The sequence below is a fragment of the Condylostylus longicornis genome, unplaced genomic scaffold, assembly GCF_029603195.1.
Source record: "Condylostylus longicornis isolate FDR11 unplaced genomic scaffold, ASM2960319v2 ptg000055l, whole genome shotgun sequence".
NCBI classification, from domain to species: domain Eukaryota; kingdom Metazoa; phylum Arthropoda; class Insecta; order Diptera; family Dolichopodidae; genus Condylostylus; species Condylostylus longicornis.
In genome coordinates this window covers 5,268,016-5,289,521 of record NW_026578024.1, presented here as the reverse complement: position 1 = coordinate 5,289,521, position 21,506 = coordinate 5,268,016, and the positions used below count along the sequence as shown (strand labels likewise).

The window sequence follows — 21,506 nt, the reverse complement described above, 5'->3', positions numbered from 1 at the left end:
AAGGATTAATTTATATCATTAATATTTGGAAGAGTATTTCGAAAGAATAGAAAATAATAACAACAGCATAAATAACGAACCCGTAGAGGCAGAACCGAGAATCCACGTCCAAAACAATCGCATCAACCAGGGCCCCCCAACGCATAGAGAAGTCATGCAGGCCATTGACAAGCTGAAACGTAATAAGGCCGAGGGGCAAGATGGTATAGTAGCCGAACTCCTAAGAATCGACAGTAACACAGCCGCTCAGAAATTGCAACCGATCATGGAACAGATTTGGCATAATGAAACTATACCGAATTCTTGGAAAAGAGACATAATAATAAAGATACCCAAGAAGGGCGATCCGAAGGAGTGCAAGAATTGGCGTGGAATCACCATACAAAACTCTATTAATAGGGTTCTGGCCCTGATAATTCTCGCAAGAATAGAAGATCAAATAGAATTGCGGGAAGAACAAGCTGGTTTCCGTAAACAACGCAGTTGCATAGATCAATCAAACACATTGAGAATCATTGTGGAGCAATCAGTTGAGTGGAACTCACCATTATATATCGCTTTCGTAGATTTCGAAACAGCATTTGATGCAATACATGGCGAAAGCATATGGGAGGCACTAAGAAAGAAAAGAATCCCGCAAAAAATAATCAACATAATAAAGACACTATACGAAGAAAATGTAACTAGAATACTACATGGTGGTGCGCTAAGTGAGCCAGTAAACATAGGCACCGGAGTTAAACAAGGCTGTCCACTCTCCCCGGTGCTCTTCAATTCAGTCCTAGACGAAGTAATGAAAGAAGTCACACGCACGCCTAGAGGTTTAAAATGGTCATTAGCAAGTCGCCTAGAAGACTTAGATTACGCGGACGACATTGCCCTCCTTTCTCATACATATGAAGAGATGCAAGCCAAACTCGATCTCCTGCACGATAGAGCAAAAGAAGCTGGACTCCGAATTAACACAAACAAAACTAAGTCGCTAAGAATAAATAGCCGGAACTCGGGCCAATTCAAGATAAATAATTCATCAATAGAAGATGTAAATAAATTCAATTACCTCGGTAGTATAATTACTACTCAGAAAAACCAAATTAAGGCTGTTCGCAACTTGTGTAAAGCCGATACTGTTGTATGGAAGTGAAACCTGGCACGCAAATCAGTCCAGCATTAATAGTGTTCAGGTATTCATTAATAAGTGCATCAGAAAAATATGCGGAATCTTCTGGCCAAGAAGAATATCAAATGCTGAGCTGTGGAGGCTCGCAGGTGAAGAGCCCGTATTGCTACAGATAAGAAGAAGGAAATGGCGCTGGTTGGGGCACACGCTAAGGGGACCACAGGCTGCGATATCGCGCCAAGCATTAGAGTGGAATCCACAAGGGAAACGTAAAGTTGGAAGGCCGAAAATGACTTGGCGTCGAACAATAGACAAAGAAATCATCGAAAGCGGCAAGACCTGGGCACAAATAAAACATCTGGCCCGCAACCGAGTGTGATGGAGAGGCTATGTGGAAGCCCTATGCTCCCCAAGGGAGTAAACAAAGGAGAAAAAAAAAAAAAAATATTTGGAGACTGGATGTAGTTATAACACTATTACTAATAAAAAAAATTATTAATACCACATAATATTAATTAAAAGAATGAGGTGAGAGTTCTCATACCTTATCTGGTGGTAAGGTATGTTGAGTTCAAGAACGTTTTACAAGTGTATGAATACAAGCACATAGTTTTGTATGTTAGATTTTCAATTGGAATAATGATAGTTTTATGAAAATTTATTTAAATTTTTTATTAAATAAAAAATTTTCCATAAATTCTTAAACGATTTATTTTTATATTCTATACTTAGAATGAGTTCGATAACCTGAAATATATGGAACATTTTATTTAAATTTCAAATAAAATGCAATTTGTTTGATACTCTTTAAAACAAAAAGAGAACCAAGATTGCCCCTTAAGCATAGATAATTAATACTTAGTTGTTTGTCTAGTGCTTCTCTATTCACATCGTTTTAATTTATAAACAATAAAACAGGGAACAATATATTTTTTCTTGTTAAACTTATGGTACGTTTTCTATTTTATATAATATTAAAAAAAGAATTAGAAGAGAGAAAAAAAATAAATTACAACAAAAATAAAAATACAATTTATTCAATGTTGCAACAATATCCTTGTTTTTTTTTTCGTTTCTCTTTTTTTATTTTTTTATTATTGTATTTAACAATTTTTCTCTTATATAATATTTACGCTATTGTAATCTAACAGCTTATATAATATCGTAAATGGAGTAATTGTAAATTTTTCACACCTTCTACTTTTGATGTCGAGTTTATAATGCAATTTTAATGTCTTATTTTAGAGTATTTTTGGTATTAAAATATGATGTCTTCAAAGGGTTCTGAACTTTCTTAAAACAAATCGGATTCTTACCCGCTACGTTAGTTATAATATCTCAGAGGCTCTCATTTAAATATTTGTGAATAATCTTAATAAGAGAATCAAAAATAAGAGTTGAATTGAAAAATAAAAACTGAATTCAAGGATTTATTGAAATATTTGCTAAGTGTACTCTACGTTTGCTTGAAATTCATCAAAATTTTTCAAACATGCCTTTTCAATTTACGACTGTGACGGTGATCTATAATATTTCCTGTTCCTATATTTAACCTCACAAACCAAAATGTACACTTTTACTCCAAGTAATTGTACAATATTTTATTTTATCTAATATAAGTACATTTCTTTTTTTTATTGAAAATTTCTGGGTATTTTTATCTGCACTGCACGCGACGAACATAAAATTTAGGGTTTTATCTCAAGGGTAAAATTGTTTTCTACATAGAAAAAAAAAAAGAATGTACAAACATAAAAAAAAAATCAAAAAAAAGGATATAGGAACAAAAATTAAAACTAAAATTGTATAGAAGAGAAAAGGATCCAATAAAAACAAAAAGAACGAAAAAACAAAAATGTTCTACAACCCATTTATTGCGAAAAAAAAACAATAGAAAAACTATATTGTGGTTTAAAAAAATTTAGTGTAAAAATTAAAAAAATAAAACGAAAAAAAAAAACAAAGTAACAGGCATATTATGTAAGAAAAAAAATAGATAAAATTCAGTTGTTTAACTACAATGCCCCGAACTCCGATGGCAATACCAAATAATAACGAAAAACAAAAGCAGAACAAAATTAGAATGAAAGTCGAGAACAATAACCTATACGACCATTAAAAACTTAAATTATTATCGTATTTTCTCTCTCTAAGCCCAAAAGTGTTGGCTTGGGAATTGAAATAAAGGTTTTTTTTTTCTCTTTTGTTATTTATTTATTAAAGTTAAAATTTTTAGACTAAAACAAAACATTACGAGAAAAAAAAAGAGGTAAAAATTTAGGTAACACTAAAAAAAAGAGAAAATCCTTTGATGACTAATAAATCATTAATTTGTATGGGAATAATATTGAATTAGAAGAAAGAAAAATTGCTTTCGGACAGAGGTTGAGTCAGAAATAAATCATGAATTCGAACTTTATTGCAAAATCAGCAGTTAATCATGGCCACAAACAGACTTGGTGAGAATGTCCCAATATTGCTCTTTCAGTGTTCTGGATCTCTACCTGAGTTAGCAATAGATGAATTTTTGTTTTGTTCGTTGCATCTAATTGAAGGCAATTTAACATACTGAGATATTTAAAAATTTCCAAATGCAATAATATTGTTATAATTTTGTAATCAATATTGAGAGTCTCTGAAAATAACCTAATTTTTCATTAAAAATTACAAGTCTTTATTTTGTATCTAGTTTAATTTACAACACATAATATCCTTCATTTTTAATTTTTAATTTTAAAAATTGAATTAAATATTTCAGTGCTATAAACTAAAGTGATCATTTTGTAATTGAATTGTTTCCATTTCTTTTTGAATTTCTTCATCAATATCATCAGGATTATTGTAGTCTTCACCAAGTAAATCAATACGATCATCATGTACGTTATAATAAATTTTTGTTTTAATATTAGGATATTTTTTATATGTATACCAACTAACACCACCAACTATCAAAATTATTAATATTATTACCAAAATTTCAATTGTTATGACACTATTACTGCCAACACTATCATTATTTTCAATTTTATTGTTATTATTATTGTCAGTACTAGAATTCGGTGATATTAAAAATGTAGGTTGTTTTTCTTCTGTTATCACATTATTCTTATTAGATTCTTGGAATCCTTTTAAAGGACTAAATTTACCATCATCGTATGTACTTAAAACGGATATTGCAAAATTAAAAGTTTTATCATAATCAATTGTAAAATTATTTTTTTGCATTTCAATATTTCTATAACAAAATAATCTTATCATGGTTTTATTTCGTGTTTCAATACCACCTTGACGATGATTTTCTGATGATATAAATTTCTGAAAAAGTACTTTATAACTTAATATAGCACCATTTGGTTTATTCGGTTCCAATATTTGTAATGAATATTTTTTAGTTCCATTTTCATATTTTCCCGATTCAATTATTGTTGTATTTGTAATAGCATTTCCGTCATTAATACGATAGGTTTTATCAAAATGTAATCTGTAATCGTTACAGCCAATACGAGTACAAAAGAATACCTTAAACATGTATAATGTGGCATGTGTTAAATTTTTAATAGCTTGAAAATTATTTTGTGTTGGAACAATACTAATATTACGTATGAAATTCTCTTTTAAAAATGAAATATTTTTTGCTAAAATATTAGAACTAGCATTAGAATAATTTTTATAATTATCCGATTTATAATTTGAATATTGAAATTTATTCCGGATTATTGTATCGAATTCATCATCTTCATTTTCTTCAACAGTTTTGCCATATAAACATTTTATTTCATTACCATTTACACCTTTCTCAAAAGCAGGTGGATATTTACTATAATATTCGGGTAAGGTTTTACAAAAATCTCGTGTATCTAATTCATATTGATTATCAGTTATTTTGTAAACTTCAATTATAATTTTTGTTAGTATTTTAAATTGATAAGGTAATAGTTTCCAGCCTATACCAATTAAATTATACATTTTAACTGTTGTAAAAATCTTTGGTTGTATTGTAAAGTCTGGTGTTGTTGATGCGTACGTTGTTGTTGACTGAACTGATGCTATTTTATTATTGGAATTGTATAATTTTACAATGAATACATATCTTGTATTTTCATGTAAATTTGTTAAAGTATAATTATTTCTTCTGTAATTTTTAAGTTGAATTTTTGTCCAAGATGTCCTAAAATTTTATAAAAATAATGATATCATATGAGACACATGGATTATATATAATTTCATTTCTTTTAGAGAGTTTCCTTATAATGTTATCAATTTCAACATACCTTAAGCAAATATCTTTGTCAAGATCATGATCCAATGTTAAAGATATATTTTCTGAATATTCTCTAAAGAATATTTCAATGATTTTGGATGGAATATATTGAAACTTGGATTTTAAAACTGGAGTTCGCCATGTCAATGTAAGCGATTTTGAAGATTTATCCTAAAAGTTTTCATTAAAAAATAAAATATGTGTCATACATCAAAGATATACGACATAGCTACCATACCGTAATTTCTAATTCAAAACTTCCTTTATCACAGAATATTTCTTCGTCATTGTACACAATGAAATCTAAATCTCGGTTATGTTCAATACTTTTTTGCATTGTTTGAATTTCCCAGTTGCATAGTTTTGGATTTGAGTCAATATATAAGCCACCTTCAATAAGTTTTATCTTTCGAATTTGATGTAAATCCCATAGTTGTGTTAAATTATTGTTTTGATAAATTAAAATTCCAAAATTTTTATTTTTTGTTGGAATACCATGAACCTCTTGAAGATTTTTAAGAAATTTTAAATTTTTTATATACGGTGAACTAAAATGTCAGAAAAATTAGAAGATATAATTTTGTTAAATTAAAAAAAATTTAAATGAAATTACTTATATACTCGTAAGTGCCCCCGAATAATACGAATTTCACCAAAATTATTTTCTAATTCAGAAGCATCTAAATTATCCAATAATCGTATATTTAAAGAATTATTTAATACATGGCATCCTTTATGCTGTTCAATACGTGCTAAAGAATCAACTTCACTATCCTCTACATCTATATCACATTGTATATAACAATCAGGATCATTGACATCAGTACATTCCACACATGTGCTTTCATTTACCATAAATCCATATGGGCATGTTAAAACACATTCATTTCCTAATGAGCTTTCGTAAAGTAACCCTCCTTTTTGATTTATGCATTCCTCTTTTGTATAACAGTGCATATCCAAATCATATGCATAACTATTTCTGAAAAATAAAATTGGTTTTATAGACAATGTATCAGAATTATTTTAGTCAAAATTATAATGTATATACTCAGTGCAACGTTCCACACATCTTGAATTTTCATTATAATTTTTACAAACATAACAGTGCATATCTGATGAATCTTGTGAGCAACCTCCAAAACATTGTGGATGACATTTCAAATTTTTTTTCTCTATAGAAGATATTATAATTATTTTTTGTTTTCAGAATTCATTAAGAAATTTTAACTTACGATTAAATAAATCATATCCTTCATAAAATTGACAATATTTTTCTCCCCAACAATATGAACAACCATGACATACAGGGCAATTGGTTGCATTTGTTGACTGTATGTAATTATTTCCCGTAGATAAGGTTAAACGAGTCCAATATACCTGAATAATTAATTATTATATCATGCATTACTTGCAATATTTATTCAACTCTAGTTATAATTACCTGGTCGGCATTACATAACTTCGGACAATGATCTATGAAAACATGTCCCCTTGATATTGAAAGTAATGATTTCAAACCGATCTGTATAAATGAAAATTAAGAGGAAATGTAATTGTGATTTTTCAAATTACTTCTATTTATTCAAATTACTTCTTCTAAATCTGGATTTTCATATATTGACAAAGCATAATTATGAAAAACAGTTTTTCCTCTAATTATAGCTAAATTTGGAAATAATGCAGCTAAACTAGTGAGTCCTGTTATATTATAAATAATGAGATACTCTGTAATTTCCCTGAAATTGAAAAAGAGATTACTGTTAATAAATTTTATTCCAAGACATGAGTTATTACGTGTGATAAAAGCATATTATTTGTGAAAATAAGCTTCTAGAAATTTTACGGCTTCTCACTTATTTATATTGAATTTTATCAGCTTGTAGTATTAGAAAGAGAAGCGTTGAGTACTTTGATTAAGAATAATTCAGTTTTATATTTTTTACAGAAAACATTCATTGAAGAAAAGGAATTTAGTAGAAATGAAACGATATTTGAGAGTATTTGGAATTTTTAGGTTGTTCATTAGTTTGGTTTTTTTGTCTTTCAAATCTTGAAATTATCGTATAAAATTCAGGACAAAATTTTATATTTTTACAATTTTTGCCAAAATCTACCTACGTATATGGTTTAAAAAATTCGATTAATATCTACATCATCACTTTTATTAACAACACTAAGTTAGATCACTAAATGAAATTGGTATTTTGGTAATGCACATGAGATTTTATTGAATTGCCACTTTGAACCTATTAATATTAATTTAATCTATTAAAATGCAATAAAAAAATTTAGTTTTAAACATAAAATTTTATATAATTTGCAATGTGCTTTTTGTTCAATTAAATTCCAAAAATGTTAATTTCAGTAAGCATGGCCGACAAGTCTCTAGAAACTTAATCATATAAGCGGCGGGAATTTTACATAATGTTCAATAATCAGATATAGTACAAAACTCGGTATTATTGACAATTTTTTCTTCTGAAATATTGGTGAAGAATCTGAATGAAATTTACAATTATATTTGTATGCATGTATGCACTTATATAATTTTTTAATTACAAAAGGTACAAATAAAAGATGATTAAAATTTTATTATAAATTTATCGTTATAAAAATTTGAAGCTTCAATTTTTATTTAAAATTAGTACCTAGATTTTGTTTTTAATATTTTGAAATTTATTCCAAATTTGGAATTAAAAATTCCCAAATTATAATTTGCTATACAATAAAATTTTATTTCACTCATTATTATGAACAAAAATGGTAATTAATGCATGAATAAAAATTAAAATATTTTAAATCTATTAATTATTTTCAATTCAATTTACCTTAAATTCAATATAGTGTAATTATTTATGTTATTCTTATTATTATTATTTTCAATATTTCCTATTGCACTCATATCAATTCGATTTATTGTTAAACTACCATGAATTACTGTACAATTTTTAATTAAATCCAATGAATTTATTGAATAATCGATTATTGTCGATGTACAGTTATAATGAAAACTATTATTTGCTATACTAGACGCAATTAATAATAGAAAAATTATCATAAAATTTAATAAATCGGTTGAAAAATTTTTCATTTTCATTATTATTGAATTAGTCATTATGGTCTATGTAGTTGGCGTTTTGTATAGTGACGTATGAAATAATAAGAATTACGCGTTTTTTTAATTTATTTTTTTTATTAAATTTTATTATAAATGTGAAATTATAAGAAAGATTAAAATCAAATATTACACATTTTTTTTTTAATTTTCACACATTTTGCTGTAGATGTTAATTACACCGAAATTTATACAATACTAAAAAAGCGACTAACAAGTGTACGCAATGTACCGTTAAAAAAATTCATTGATGATTTTTTTTTTGTTTTTTTATTTTTTTATTGAATATTTTTAATATTTCAATTATCCCAAACTCATACTAGTGCAATGCTGTATACCATAAATATTATATTAATTTAGTATTGCCACCCAAATTCAATAATCTGCAATTTAATTGAAAATTAAGTTTGAAATTATTTAATACGGCAAAAAACTGATATACTCAGTTAATTTTAATAAATTTGAATGCAATGTGAGAATTTTTTGAAGTCGAATTTGTTAATTAAGTATTTGCTTATGTATTTGCTGTTCAAATTCAATAAATTCATTATAAATCTCCTAATCTACTTTTAAAGGCTGTAAAAAGACCTACATACGATTTTGTATATACCAATATTTTTATGTATATGAGTATGTATGTTTAAGTTATATTGACTATAATATTATATTAGTTGATTACGTCATATCATCTGTATCTTTGTATTATAAGAGTTCCTTTAAAATTATTAATGACAATGACGTTTTTATTGTCATTGTCAACCTTAAAATATCAAAATTGTATAAATTTTGTTTTTTTTTTTAAGGTTGATGCTCTTTTCAATATTTTGTTTTAATTGAGACATGCGATCTCTAATGAAATGGAAACTAATAGCTAATAAGAGAAAAACGTGCTTCTAAAAGTCGAAATACATACACATTACACACATACTGAATTTGATTTGATATACTGAAGAGACAAGCCAAGACAGCAAATAATTAAGCCAATTCATTCAACTAAACCGCGATAAAGTGTGCACACACACACACACACACATTTTTAATATTGAAAATAAATCAGAAACTAAAAGAACACTAAGTTACCTACGTTACGTATGTATATCAGAATACACTCGCTTTTTAAAAAGTTCATAATGTAAGTGGTAAAGTAATAATTGAGAATCTCTAGTTTCGTGTGTGATGAATCGCGAATTTATAATTAAAGGGTTAAATTGGGTCAAGATGAGAATTAGAGACAAAACATAAAATGAAAGAGGAATAAAAACAAGAGAATCGAAGATTCAAGTGAAAAATTATTAATTGTTTGTAGTTAAAAGCTTTTTCAATTTCCGTATGAAAACAATATTGCTCACATATATACATACATATGTATGTACTTATATATAATATAATACATTCACCTGATCGTTTTTCTACACAGTGTTTAAAATTCGTGCATATGTAAAATTTTTCTGTTTATAAGTAATAAACAATCAAGTCTGCATTTCTAAATATTTTCTACACACACACACAATTAGTGCTGAAGAAAATATGCCCCCTCTTGCCTTGTACGAAATCGGAAAATAAAAAGAAAAAATAATTAAATGATTTATGAATTTCTTAAAAAAAAAACTACTGTATGCAATGTTTAAGATTTTCACAGCTTATTTTATTCTTATATCGAGTAAATATGAGCTCATGCCATGATTTTACGTGCACGTGTACCTATTTAAATTTATGTACATAATAAATTTAATAACATCGTAAAATAATACACATTTTTTTATTCATTTTATAAACAAAATCAAAAAGTCTTATGGGTTAACTCGTGATGAATCGTCGATGAAAAATCAATCAATTAAAAGTTTAAATATTTACCGATCGTATTGTATGTAATATGGGAGGTATTGCGATCACAACGCAAGCATTTTAGAAAATATTTTACATATATTATAGTGAATTTTACCACTGATGTAGTAACTGATGCTTCACAAATTAACACATTTCCTCATCTGCAAAGACATAATCAAACGATTCTGTTGAAATTTAGTATTTTAGCTGTATTTGACATTTAATTAAATTGTTTTGTTTAATTTTTTAGAGATATTAGGACTCGGAAACCAGTTTTTCACTACAGAACAATTTCAGATTCTTCGCCATATTGTGGAGCTGAAAAACTTTTAATTGCAGAAATGGGATCACAAACAATAAATTCTTCTACAAGAGAAAAATTTGTATTTTTTGAGGTACAGTAACAAGAAGGCTCTTAGTTTTCAGAAAATTTGAAATATATGTTTAAAAGTTGTTTCTACAATCTTGTGCACCCCTTTCGTCCAAGCAATAAGAACTTATTACGAGTAGTACTGATTTCTTGATGTTATTCAGAATATACACATTGTGGTCGGTTATGTACTGTTTTATACTTTCTTGATATTGAACAGATTGTTTAAAAATAGAAAATTTAAGTAATTTAATTTTGATATCTACTTTTCTTTTTTTTATTTTTTGTATAAATTAAATTAAAACATTTTTATAAGAACGTAATTTTTGAACGTAAACAGTTTTTAGATTTACAGAGAACATGTAATTACTGTTGCCATTTTTATCGATAAAATCGAATTGAGACTATTTTATTGAAATTTTATTGAAATTACCGTACTTCTTTATAGAGTTAAAAAAAAACCAGAAATTTTGCTACGATATTAGCGGGCAGATCTTCTTAACGCCGTATTTGAAGTGAAATTTTCATGGTAAGAAGCAAAAAGTTATCATTCACAATCGTAATAATATGGAAGTCGTATTGAGGTTGTGCTTACAGAAATTGATTTTGTAGAAGAACTTGTAGGTACATTATTAATAATAACATTATTTTCTAATTCAAAATTACTTGGTTCATAGAACAAAAGGAGAGGAGAATGTAGAAACACACCACAATATTCCCAGAATTTCTGAATGAACTCAAAAATTTAATGGGTAGATATTTCAGTGGAAAAAATATTTTAACTAATTGATAGGTGTATGGCCAGTGGCTACGCATCAAACAAATTATAATGGTCAACAAAAAGTGAATGGAATTTTTGATTTAAAATTAAATCAATTAAAAATAAAACTATTCAATTAAGTGTACTTAATATACAAAAAATATTTACAATTTTATATATTAATTTATAAGTTTTTTCAGAATAAGCAAATTATTTTTTTGTTCATATTAAATTGAAAATTAGTTTTTTAAATACTATATTTAAAATAGAGCAAAACCAATCTTCTCTCCTTCTTTAGTAGCTCTACAGCCCGATGTGTGCCTTAGCTTGATTCACTATCCGCCTCTATTCTTAGCGTTATTTAGGTTGGTAATTGCAATTTGTTTAAATCGTTTATCACATCGTCTTTCCATCTCAACTTTGGTCTGCCCCTAAATCTGTTGAGTAGGGGCCTCGCGTCATAAATTCTTTTTGGAGCTATTAGAGTTCATTCTGAATAAGTGTCCTGCCCAGTGCAGTCTTTTGACCTTTATATACCCAATAATGTCTTCATTGCAAACTTATTCTATCAGTTCGTGGTTCGTTTTAATTTCGTATTCGTTATTTTCGCTTTTTTTCGGCTTAAAAATTTTTCGTAATATTCTTCGTTCGAAAATTCTTAGAATATTTATATCACTTTGTATACAATGTCCAAGTTTCGGAATTATAGCTCAGAATCAGCCTCAGGATTGTTTTATATACCTGTAATTTACATTGTCGTAATAGTAAAACCAATGGGATCTTATAAATTAACGTTAATGAACTATGATATGAGTTTTTCTTACCGAATATGCTCAAAGTTAAATGAAATGAACATTAAGCCAGAATTCTTATCTATTGTTTCAGAATTCAAATGACATTCAACAAATTTCAGATTCAGTAAGTGCGGTAAGTCTATAACTTTTTACAACATTGCTTTGTATATCCTAAATTATAAAATACAAAATATTATTAATAAAATAAATTTTATATCAAAAATTTTTAATTCTATAACATCTTGTATCATTAAAAATTATTTAATTCACCATTATTCACCATTATTAACCATTATTAATTCAATTATGTTAATTAAAATTAGTAAAAATGTCATTTGAAAATAATGACAAAATAAATACAAAATTAAATTCAATAATGTAGAACACTTCCATTTTTTTTTTAAATTTACTAAATTGTACTTTTAAATTTTACAATAGAATTAAAACTTTTTGTCATTTTTAAATCTAACATTTTATTTTTAATACAAACATTTTAATTTTACATGAAAATTTTATTGTATACATTAATACAATAATTATTATAATATGTAATTGTATTTAATAAAAATTATTTAATTAAATTGTATAAAATTAACAAGCCAATATTCATGTATTCCTAATGCATTCTTATTTCATTTACAATATAACATCCTTTAACATTATTATTTTAAAATAATTAATCTGTAATTCGAGTTCAGAGAAAGTGAATGAGATAGAGAGCAAGTGATATATAAAGAGATGGTTATGTATAGAAACAGGGATAAAAATATAAAAGAATGAAATTGATATTATACACGTATAACACAAACCACAATTTTAATTCTGAAAAATAACGTTTGTGTAAAATTTAAAATTTTCAATACATATACCTACATTTTAATCCTTTATAGTAGATTGAATCCTTTTTTATTTTATTTCAACATAATATTGTTAGTATATGTATTCAACATAATTTTTAAAATATAAAGTCCTGAGATTAAATTCATAAAAAGTTTTTTTTTTTGAGGATGAAATTTGTGAGAAAAAAAAATATGATTGCAAAAATTTACCCAGAAACCATTATAAATTTCACTCCTATATTATTAGGAGTACATTTCATCGATCAATTAACAATAAAAGTAGGAAATATCAGAAAAGAAAAAACAAAAAATTTTTTTAACCATACTTTTGTATAAAAGTAGAAAAGGAATCTTAAAATAATCCTTTTCTATACCATCATTATATTCGAATTACATTACACAATATTTTATATATGAGCTTGCATACATATATTTTTATATATATGTACATATATAATAATTACGTAAATACCTATACTCACTTACATACATACGTATTATTCAAATACAAAGGAAAACAAAATTATTTGTTCCATTGTTTTAAATCTTTTCTCTAAGTCCCTTTTCAATTTTTTCAGTTACTTATTTTTTGTATAATGGTTGTGTTTGTTCATTCATGTACTCGTATATGTGTATATTGTTGCGGTTAAATTTACAGTTTTAAATTTACCGCCATAGTATTACTCTTGTAAATTTTTAGATTTTACTATTTTCATGCAAATTGCTATTGTTTCTTTTCGGATAATTACCATTGTATAGTATGTATAATAATTACAGTACAGTATCAATAAATTTCGGAATAAATTTAATTAGAGATTTAATTTTTAAATTAGAATTTCGGTTTTTATAATATTCTACTTATATATGTATATATGTATACCTATATATCCCGTTTTCTATTATATTTTAAATATAATAAAGTCATAGTATATGCTTAATTTTTGTATTGAATTTTAGAAAATTTCAAATGAAAGTTAAATGAAATTGAAATTCACTTGACAAACTTGTCTGTACATTAATATGTAAAGGGAGGTTATAAATGCGATATATGCATTTTGAAAATTTTTGATAGGTAATCAAGTAATTAATTTAAATGTTATAGTTTTTAAAATTCCAAACAATTTGAAATATTCGCAAAACATTAAGCTTTCATTAGAATCGCCATTTCCAAATTCCAGTATTTATTATAAAATATGTTTTACAAGTCGGATAAACAAAAATTTTAAAAATTCGACGCTAAATTGAAAATTTTCAATTATTTACACTAAATTTCTTTGAAATTTATAATATAAGTGCGTACGTACTAACTAGTTTATATTTGTGTCTCGTTAACACATATTCGAATGTGTCCATATACCAAGCTCTATTTATTCATAATCAGGTGCAATTCATTTAATAATAGAACCTTTTGTAATGTTAACATTTTAATTGTATTTAATAATATTAAATACAATAATAATTATAAATATTTTATTAGAAAATTATTAAGTTATTTACAAAATTTTGTTTCTGGTTATGTTATCAGAATGGTTTGCATATTGTAGGTAATATTAAATTACACAAATTTTTATTGAAGTCTTCATTTCATTGTTATACAAATTTTTAAGTAATCCTACTTATTTTATATTTATTCTAAGCGTGAGGCTATTAAAAACAAATTATCTAGTAGCGGAACAAAGTGAAAACTTATAATTAATTGACTTGTCGCGTACTGTATAACAGACAGAAAATGTACTAAAATTTTTACTGTAAAATAAATTTATTATTATTTTAATTAAACAATTAATTAAAATATCAATTTAGATAAAAAATATTGGTACAGGAAATTAATTTGAATCAACAGTCGGAACATAAACACACCATACGACAAATACAAAAAAATTTTATATAAAAAAAAATTGGAAAAGCTGGACAAAACTTTTTTTGAAAAAAAAATAAAATAACAAAATTATAAAAATAAATTTTTATTTGTTAGGAAATTTTAACAATATTATGCAAGCAATATGATCTGTGAAAAAAAAATATCAAAACAGGATGAAAGAACGGAAAATTAAAAATAATTTTTTTTAATTTTCCTAAAAATGTAGTACAAAAAACAAACAGAAAAAACAATGGAAAAGGAAAACATTCCAATAAAATTTTCTCAATTCACTTAATTTTTGGTCGTCTATACAATAACATTAAAAAAAAGTGAAACAAAATAATTTTCTGACCTATAGAATAGTCAAACTAATTGTTATATTAAAAAAATTGAAAACATTGAAAACTTGGCATTGCTATATACGAAAATATTTTTATATTATCTACGTTAAATTTAGAAAGTGTTATATGCATTGTGATAATGGACATGATTTTAATATGCAGAAACGAAATGGTAAAATAATGTGGTCAAGTATGTGGTTAGTTTAATAACAAATTCTATAAAAAAAATTTTTAATAATGTGAGGTGGAATTTTGTAAGGCAGAATATATGGGACCGAAAAGGATTCAGTAATTCAAATTTTGGATTAACAAATTTTAGAACGTTCTGGTATACAGTAATACCCCGTGTTACGTACGCTCGTTTTACGTACCCTCACACTTACGTACATCTCATTTTTGTCCCCAATTGCCCATTATACGTACAATGATTCACACTTACGTACAAGTACATTTTTTCTGGTTTTGAAATTAATGGAAAAAAAAATTATGTATACCAAATTGAGAATGTACACTTGTAACAACGTGTTTTTGTATGTCTGTACATTATTTCTATGAAACCTAAATTTTGTTATGAGTGAATGCATGTAGAAACAAGTCAAAACAAGTCAATGAAGATGAAGATGATACATCATTCTCTACATCATGGAGCAATTAAATTTGAATTACTGTTATCCTCAGGAAAGCTGTCCAAAATTATCTTCTTTTTTGTCATAGTTTTATTAAAGATCTTCTTCGCTCAGCTTTTTCCTCCTGCCGTCCCTTCCCCTCTTTATTCTCTTTAAATACTTTTCGTTATCAACATTCCTTCCTCTTTGGGAATGATGGCGGTATTAAAGGGAGGTAACTTGGACTGGTCTGGCGGCATTCTCAAACATTCCTCTCCCGAGGCTGATCCAAGCTCCAGTGTTCTGAGCTCTCGCGTAACAATTACAATATTATTTATATTTAAATTATGTATTGATGAATTTTGATGTTTATGTTTTATATTTCAGTTTTGTTTGATATTTATATATGTATATGAATTTGTTTTTTGTTTTGTTTTTTTAATACACGTTAAGTGTTAAATATAGTATAAAAACGTATGAAATAAAAGTATAAAACTGCATACATAATATCCCCCTTTTTCTTTTTATTTATATATTTATTGTTTTAGTTTGTTTCAAACATATTATTCATCAATAAAGTAGAAGATTCATTCTACGTACATTTTTGTTTTACGTACACGCTCCGGTCCCAAAGGGTACGTAAGTGCGGGGTATTACTGTAATTACATTTTTTCGTAGTCACGCTTATAACTAAAATTCATAATATGAAATTTAACTTTGCTAGTAAACTTTCAACTAAAAACTGTTATACACAATTGTTATTGAATTATGAGTAACATAATTCGAAATTTAAGGTTATTTTATAAAAATGAGAAACCTTTGTATATTATAATACTTTCTTTTAAATAATCACAAATTTCTCCGTAACAAAACTCTTTATAATTTTTTTATAAAACTTTTAATAAATTATAGTAATCTTCGTTCTATTTATGGTGGTTAACAGGTCTAATATTGAAATTGAATCTGTTTTCTTAGAAGATCAGAATCGCAGCCTTACAATTTTCAGAACTGATAATTTATTTTGTAAAATTTAATTTTTTTTTATTCAGACGTCTGCGCTATGAGCAGTACGTCCTTGCCGTGTAAAGTTTAAGATGCAAAACATAAATTATAATTATTGTCTACTAATATTTCTGGCAATTTAAGAGCATTTTTTCATAACCTTTTTAGCATTACAATAACCTATTAAAGTAGCTGTGCACTAACATGCGTTCCAAATAAGAATACAGTTTAAGAATTCGTTGCATAATATAAAAAATTACCGCTAATTTTTTATTCTATTAAACAAATGTATAAGATGAAAAATCATTTAACATTTAGAATTTTCTAAAATTATATTGAAAATTCTTTCACCCAAAATAGAAAAAGATTGACCCTTTTACATAATGATTAGAAAAATGAAAAAAAAAATCATAAAATAAAAAAAAAGCATTAAATGAACAATAAAAGAAGAATTCAAAAATTTCATTATTAGAAAATTACAGTTAAAATTATATAATAAAAGAAAAAGGACATTAAGGAAAAAAATTCTGCTAACAAATTTAAAAAGGATTTTTCTCATTTTTTGTTTTTGATATTTTTTTAAAATCGTCTTTATTTTTTATTTTCGTTGAAAAAATAAAATTCTTTGACTTTATTTTTTATTTCTGTTTTAATTTTTTAACTTTAAGACTGGCGCACGATGGAATTTTGTCGATTTCATTTTCCTAGATTTAATTTCACCCCATAAAATTTTAACCAAAAAAAAAAAAAAAAGAAAAATTAGAGAAGAAAGTTAATACATCAATGACAATTTTTTTTTCCACAAAATTTAAAATAATTTATGAGAACTCATTTTATTTTTAAAGCATTAAATTATAAATAAAAATAAAAAACAAAAATTATAACAAGAAAAAACAAATTTCCTTTTACTCAATTTTGGCAGGATAATATGCTCTACACATAGACAGTATCCGCGTAATTCAAAATTCTCGAAAAATATTTTATGAGTTTATGCAATTATAAATTTTATACATGGTGTATAATTAAAGATTGTTGTTTTAATGCCTGCCATGTCAGTCACATTTCAAACACAAAATAAATAAGACTTGTTGTCGTAAATTAATTAATTAATGGTAATGATGAGACCTTGTCTCTAGGAAGCTTATATTTTACCCATTATGGGCTGTATGTTTTCTTTTAACGGAAGGGCTATTTTGTTCAATGGAAAACAAAATAAAATATACAATTATATCTTTCATTCTTTTGTGAATTTTTGATGATTTCTGATGCTTTCGATCTAATTATTGAACAAAAACTTTCTGTTCTCTAACAAATATTTCTTTGAATTTGCATTAATTTTTCTCGAAAATTTCTCAATTGACTTAGAAAATTCAATAATTATAGTTAAGCTCATTTTAATATTTTTAAATTTATACAACGAATTCATTACAAATATGAAAATTTTGGAAAAACAATTTTTGCGTTTCCGATTGCCTCATATTTAGGGATTTGAGTGCAACTAAAGAATTCACAGAGAGTACTGGAAATGCTAAAAATTTAATATAAAATTTTTATTTTTCGCAATTCAAATTAAATTAGAAATTTATTTTCAAAAACAATTGGTTTCGGAAGATACAGTATTGCACCACAAATTTAATTAAGACATAAAAAAATTACTTAAAAAATTTTCTAAAATATTTTAAAGTTGTTAGGAAAAGGCATTTAACTGGAAAACACAAGATCTTCCTATTATCACTTGTTCTTCGCTTTCATACATTCTTTGTTACACTTATACGTACAGTTCTTGTAATTCGATATAGAGATACAATTACGGTATAGAGAGCGTCTTTATTCAAGAACAACCGAAACTTGGTAATAAAGAATGGAGATTTGTAAAACTGATAAAAGTTATTGTAAATCTCCTTCTTTAAAATTAGAAAATTGCAAATTATTGATCATAATTAATTCCACCGAGACATATGCCTCCTTGCATAAAAACACTTGAAATTCCCAATACATTTTTACAACTCATAATTTGAGTAACAATATTGTAGCAGAATGAGAGCAGTGATTTCTATTTGTCCTATAAATGAAATATTAAGGCACAATATTAAATAAAAAATATTCCAAATATAAAAATTATGGTTGTGGTAACTCGGAAATATTAAAAATGATTTTCTTGACAAGTGGGGTGGCGATAGATTTATAAGTTTTTTTTTTCTTTCAATGATAATTTCATTTAAACCAGATTATTTCAAATGCCAAAATATTATTTTAAAAAGCAAGAAAATTATTTCGATTTATTATAGTTGGTTGTTCTTTTTTGTTTTTGGTGTTCTCAGTTTTTGAGTTTTTGTTTGCGGTGATGTTAAAATCGATGAGAAAAGTTTGTATCTAATTTTGTTTTTTTTTTTGTTTCTTGCTGAAATTTCGCTTTCAGCCAAATTGATAGAAGAAATATTTGAAAATAATTTTTTTAAGCTTATTTTTTTTTTTCAAATGAAAAGAATATTGCCAATAATAAATCAGAATTATTTATTTAAATTTTATTATTTGGAAAAGTTTTTTTTTTATTTTTCTAATAAATTTTCATTCCATTGTGTAGTTAGAGTTTGATGAATTGAAATTTCCTTTAGAGGAAATTCAATTGCAAGAAATTTTTTTTTGTTATGTTTTCGGTTCGTTTAAATTGTTAAAAAAAATTTTTATTGTTAATTTTTTATTGTTTAGATTTTAAATTCGTCGAATAAGATTTGAAAATATTATTGAAATTTTAAAAAAATTTTTATATTATTTAATTGAGGTTGAATTATTTTGTATTAAAAGCAATTATAATAGGTAAATATAACTTAGAGGATTTTGGTGGAAAAGTTGAGCTTAAAGGAACATCGGTTGTTGTCTATGGTTTAATAAACCAAATCTGTTTAATACGAAATTTTGGACCGCATAATCAAGTAAAATATGTACAGAAATATTGTTACAGTATCATTACGATTTCGCAATGGGCTGACAAAAACAATAATAAATTAAAAACTGTTAAATTAAGAACAACACCTTAGGCCTCTAGAACACCTCCCGACTCCTCCTACTTGCAAATGTAATCAAAATTTTGTTGTTAACAATTGAACACATTTTTAATACATGTGTGCTTTGTGCGTTTTATTACCCAGCAAAAATTTTCTGTGGCATGGGAAATATTAATATATTTATAAAAGATGATCTAAATTCAAATGCAAAAGTTATCATATATCAATAGCCTAATTGAAATTTGTTAATGTGCATGTACATTAATAAATTCTTGTTAATGATTCCAAATATTATTATTTGTGGGCTTGTAAAACCAATATGTGTTGATGTCCCTGTAAAATAAAAGCTCATTATAAATAAATAAATTATATGATCTTAAAATCACTCAAAAACGAATCCAACATAATATAAATGAGAGGCGATATAAACTCCCACATATAGTTAAACAATAAATTTTTCAAAGAAAATTTTAGAACAAGATTATAATATGAATTTGGTTAGGTTCTAATCTAATTGGTAGGTGGGTGCTAGGGACCACAAATTAAGCGAAATTTTTATTAAACTTTATAGGGACCTTATAGGCTTATTTTATGTGGGAGGTCGTAATAATAGTACGTTACATATACACATAGTATTTTCTTATACAAATCTGTCATTATTAATTGTATGAGCTGCTCTAACCTCTTACGGCATAGCAACTACGTATTTTATGGATTGATAAAGACAGTTAAAGAAAATTTAATGAATTTTTTTTATATATAAAACATGTAAAGTTATTTTGTAACCAAAAATTAAAAAAATTAAGAGTAAAAAAAAAAAACAAAAATAAGAAAACAAAATTTTAATTTTCTTTTTAAAAAACAAGGAAAAAAAACCCTAAAGCCTTGAAATTTTCTGGTAAAAAAGAAGTGTAATTGGATTTGAAAGTTTGTTATAATTTAATTTTCGTCCTTTTGTGAATATTCGTTTGTTCTTTAATAGCTTCTTAAATTTTGTTTTTTTTTTATGCCAAAAAAAGGACTCTGAATATGAAAAACTTGACAATTTTATTTTTATAACAAAATCAAAGAGAAAATTATTATTAGTTTTTTTTTTTTTCTTCAATTAAAATTTTATTGCATAACTACATAATTTGACAAAATTTAATTTTTCTTCTAAATATTTTATAGTCTAAGGAGAAGTGTAAAATATGAGGAAGCAGAAGCAGTTGTCTTACATTTTTTTAAAGTAGAACTTTAAGAAATTAAAAAATTCACAAATTATGTAAAACTTTCGATTGAGTACTAGATTTTTTTTGTTTGCTTACCCAAAAAGAAATATTGAGTTCTTCTTCCAAAAGATGATTTTAAAAAAATATGGTATTGCGATTTTCCATACATTGTGATCTACTCTTTCATGTTTATTGCATATTGTTCATTCCTTTGGATGGAAGTGATGGTTCCATTTTTTGAAAATCACGTAGGGCACCGAACAAGTCAGAACCGGGAATGGCCAGAATATAAAAATTACATTTTGAAAGTTTTTCATTATTGCATTTCGAATATAAAACTCGAACTTTTTCCATTATCGAAAAATTTGAAACATAGACTTGAAAATTTCGGC

General features: G+C 25.9%; 1 protein-coding gene across 1 annotated transcript; it reads right to left on the bottom strand.

Annotated features, from left to right (window-relative positions):
- Positions 1-3,828: 3,828 nt before the first annotated feature.
- On the bottom strand, positions 3,829-8,513 carry LOC129611862 (insulin-like peptide receptor). Its single transcript, XM_055525266.1, has 9 exons — positions 8,213-8,513; positions 6,976-7,120; positions 6,826-6,906; positions 6,617-6,761; positions 6,433-6,556; positions 5,995-6,363; positions 5,620-5,929; positions 5,392-5,552; positions 3,829-5,288 (listed from the first exon to the last, which is right to left on the bottom strand). The coding sequence occupies exons 1-9, from the start codon at positions 8,497-8,499 to the stop codon at positions 3,881-3,883; spliced, it is 3,030 nt and encodes a 1,009-aa protein (XP_055381241.1). The 5' UTR covers positions 8,500-8,513; the 3' UTR covers positions 3,829-3,880.
- Positions 8,514-21,506: the final 12,993 nt, after the last annotated feature.

What these genes read in the sequence shown, in the direction of transcription:
- LOC129611862 (XM_055525266.1), bottom strand. Translation starts at nt 8,499, where the DNA reads ATGACTAATTCAATAATAATGAAAATGAAAAATTTTTCAACCGATTTA. An exon ending in GTTTTGAATTAGAAATTACG is followed by an intron (nt 5,553 to 5,619) that starts GTATGGTAGCTA and finishes GAAAACTTTTAG; the next exon opens with GATAAATCTTCAAAATCGCT. An exon ending in GACAAAGATATTTGCTTAAG is followed by an intron (nt 5,289 to 5,391) that starts GTATGTTGAAAT and finishes ATAAAATTTTAG; the next exon opens with GACATCTTGGACAAAAATTC.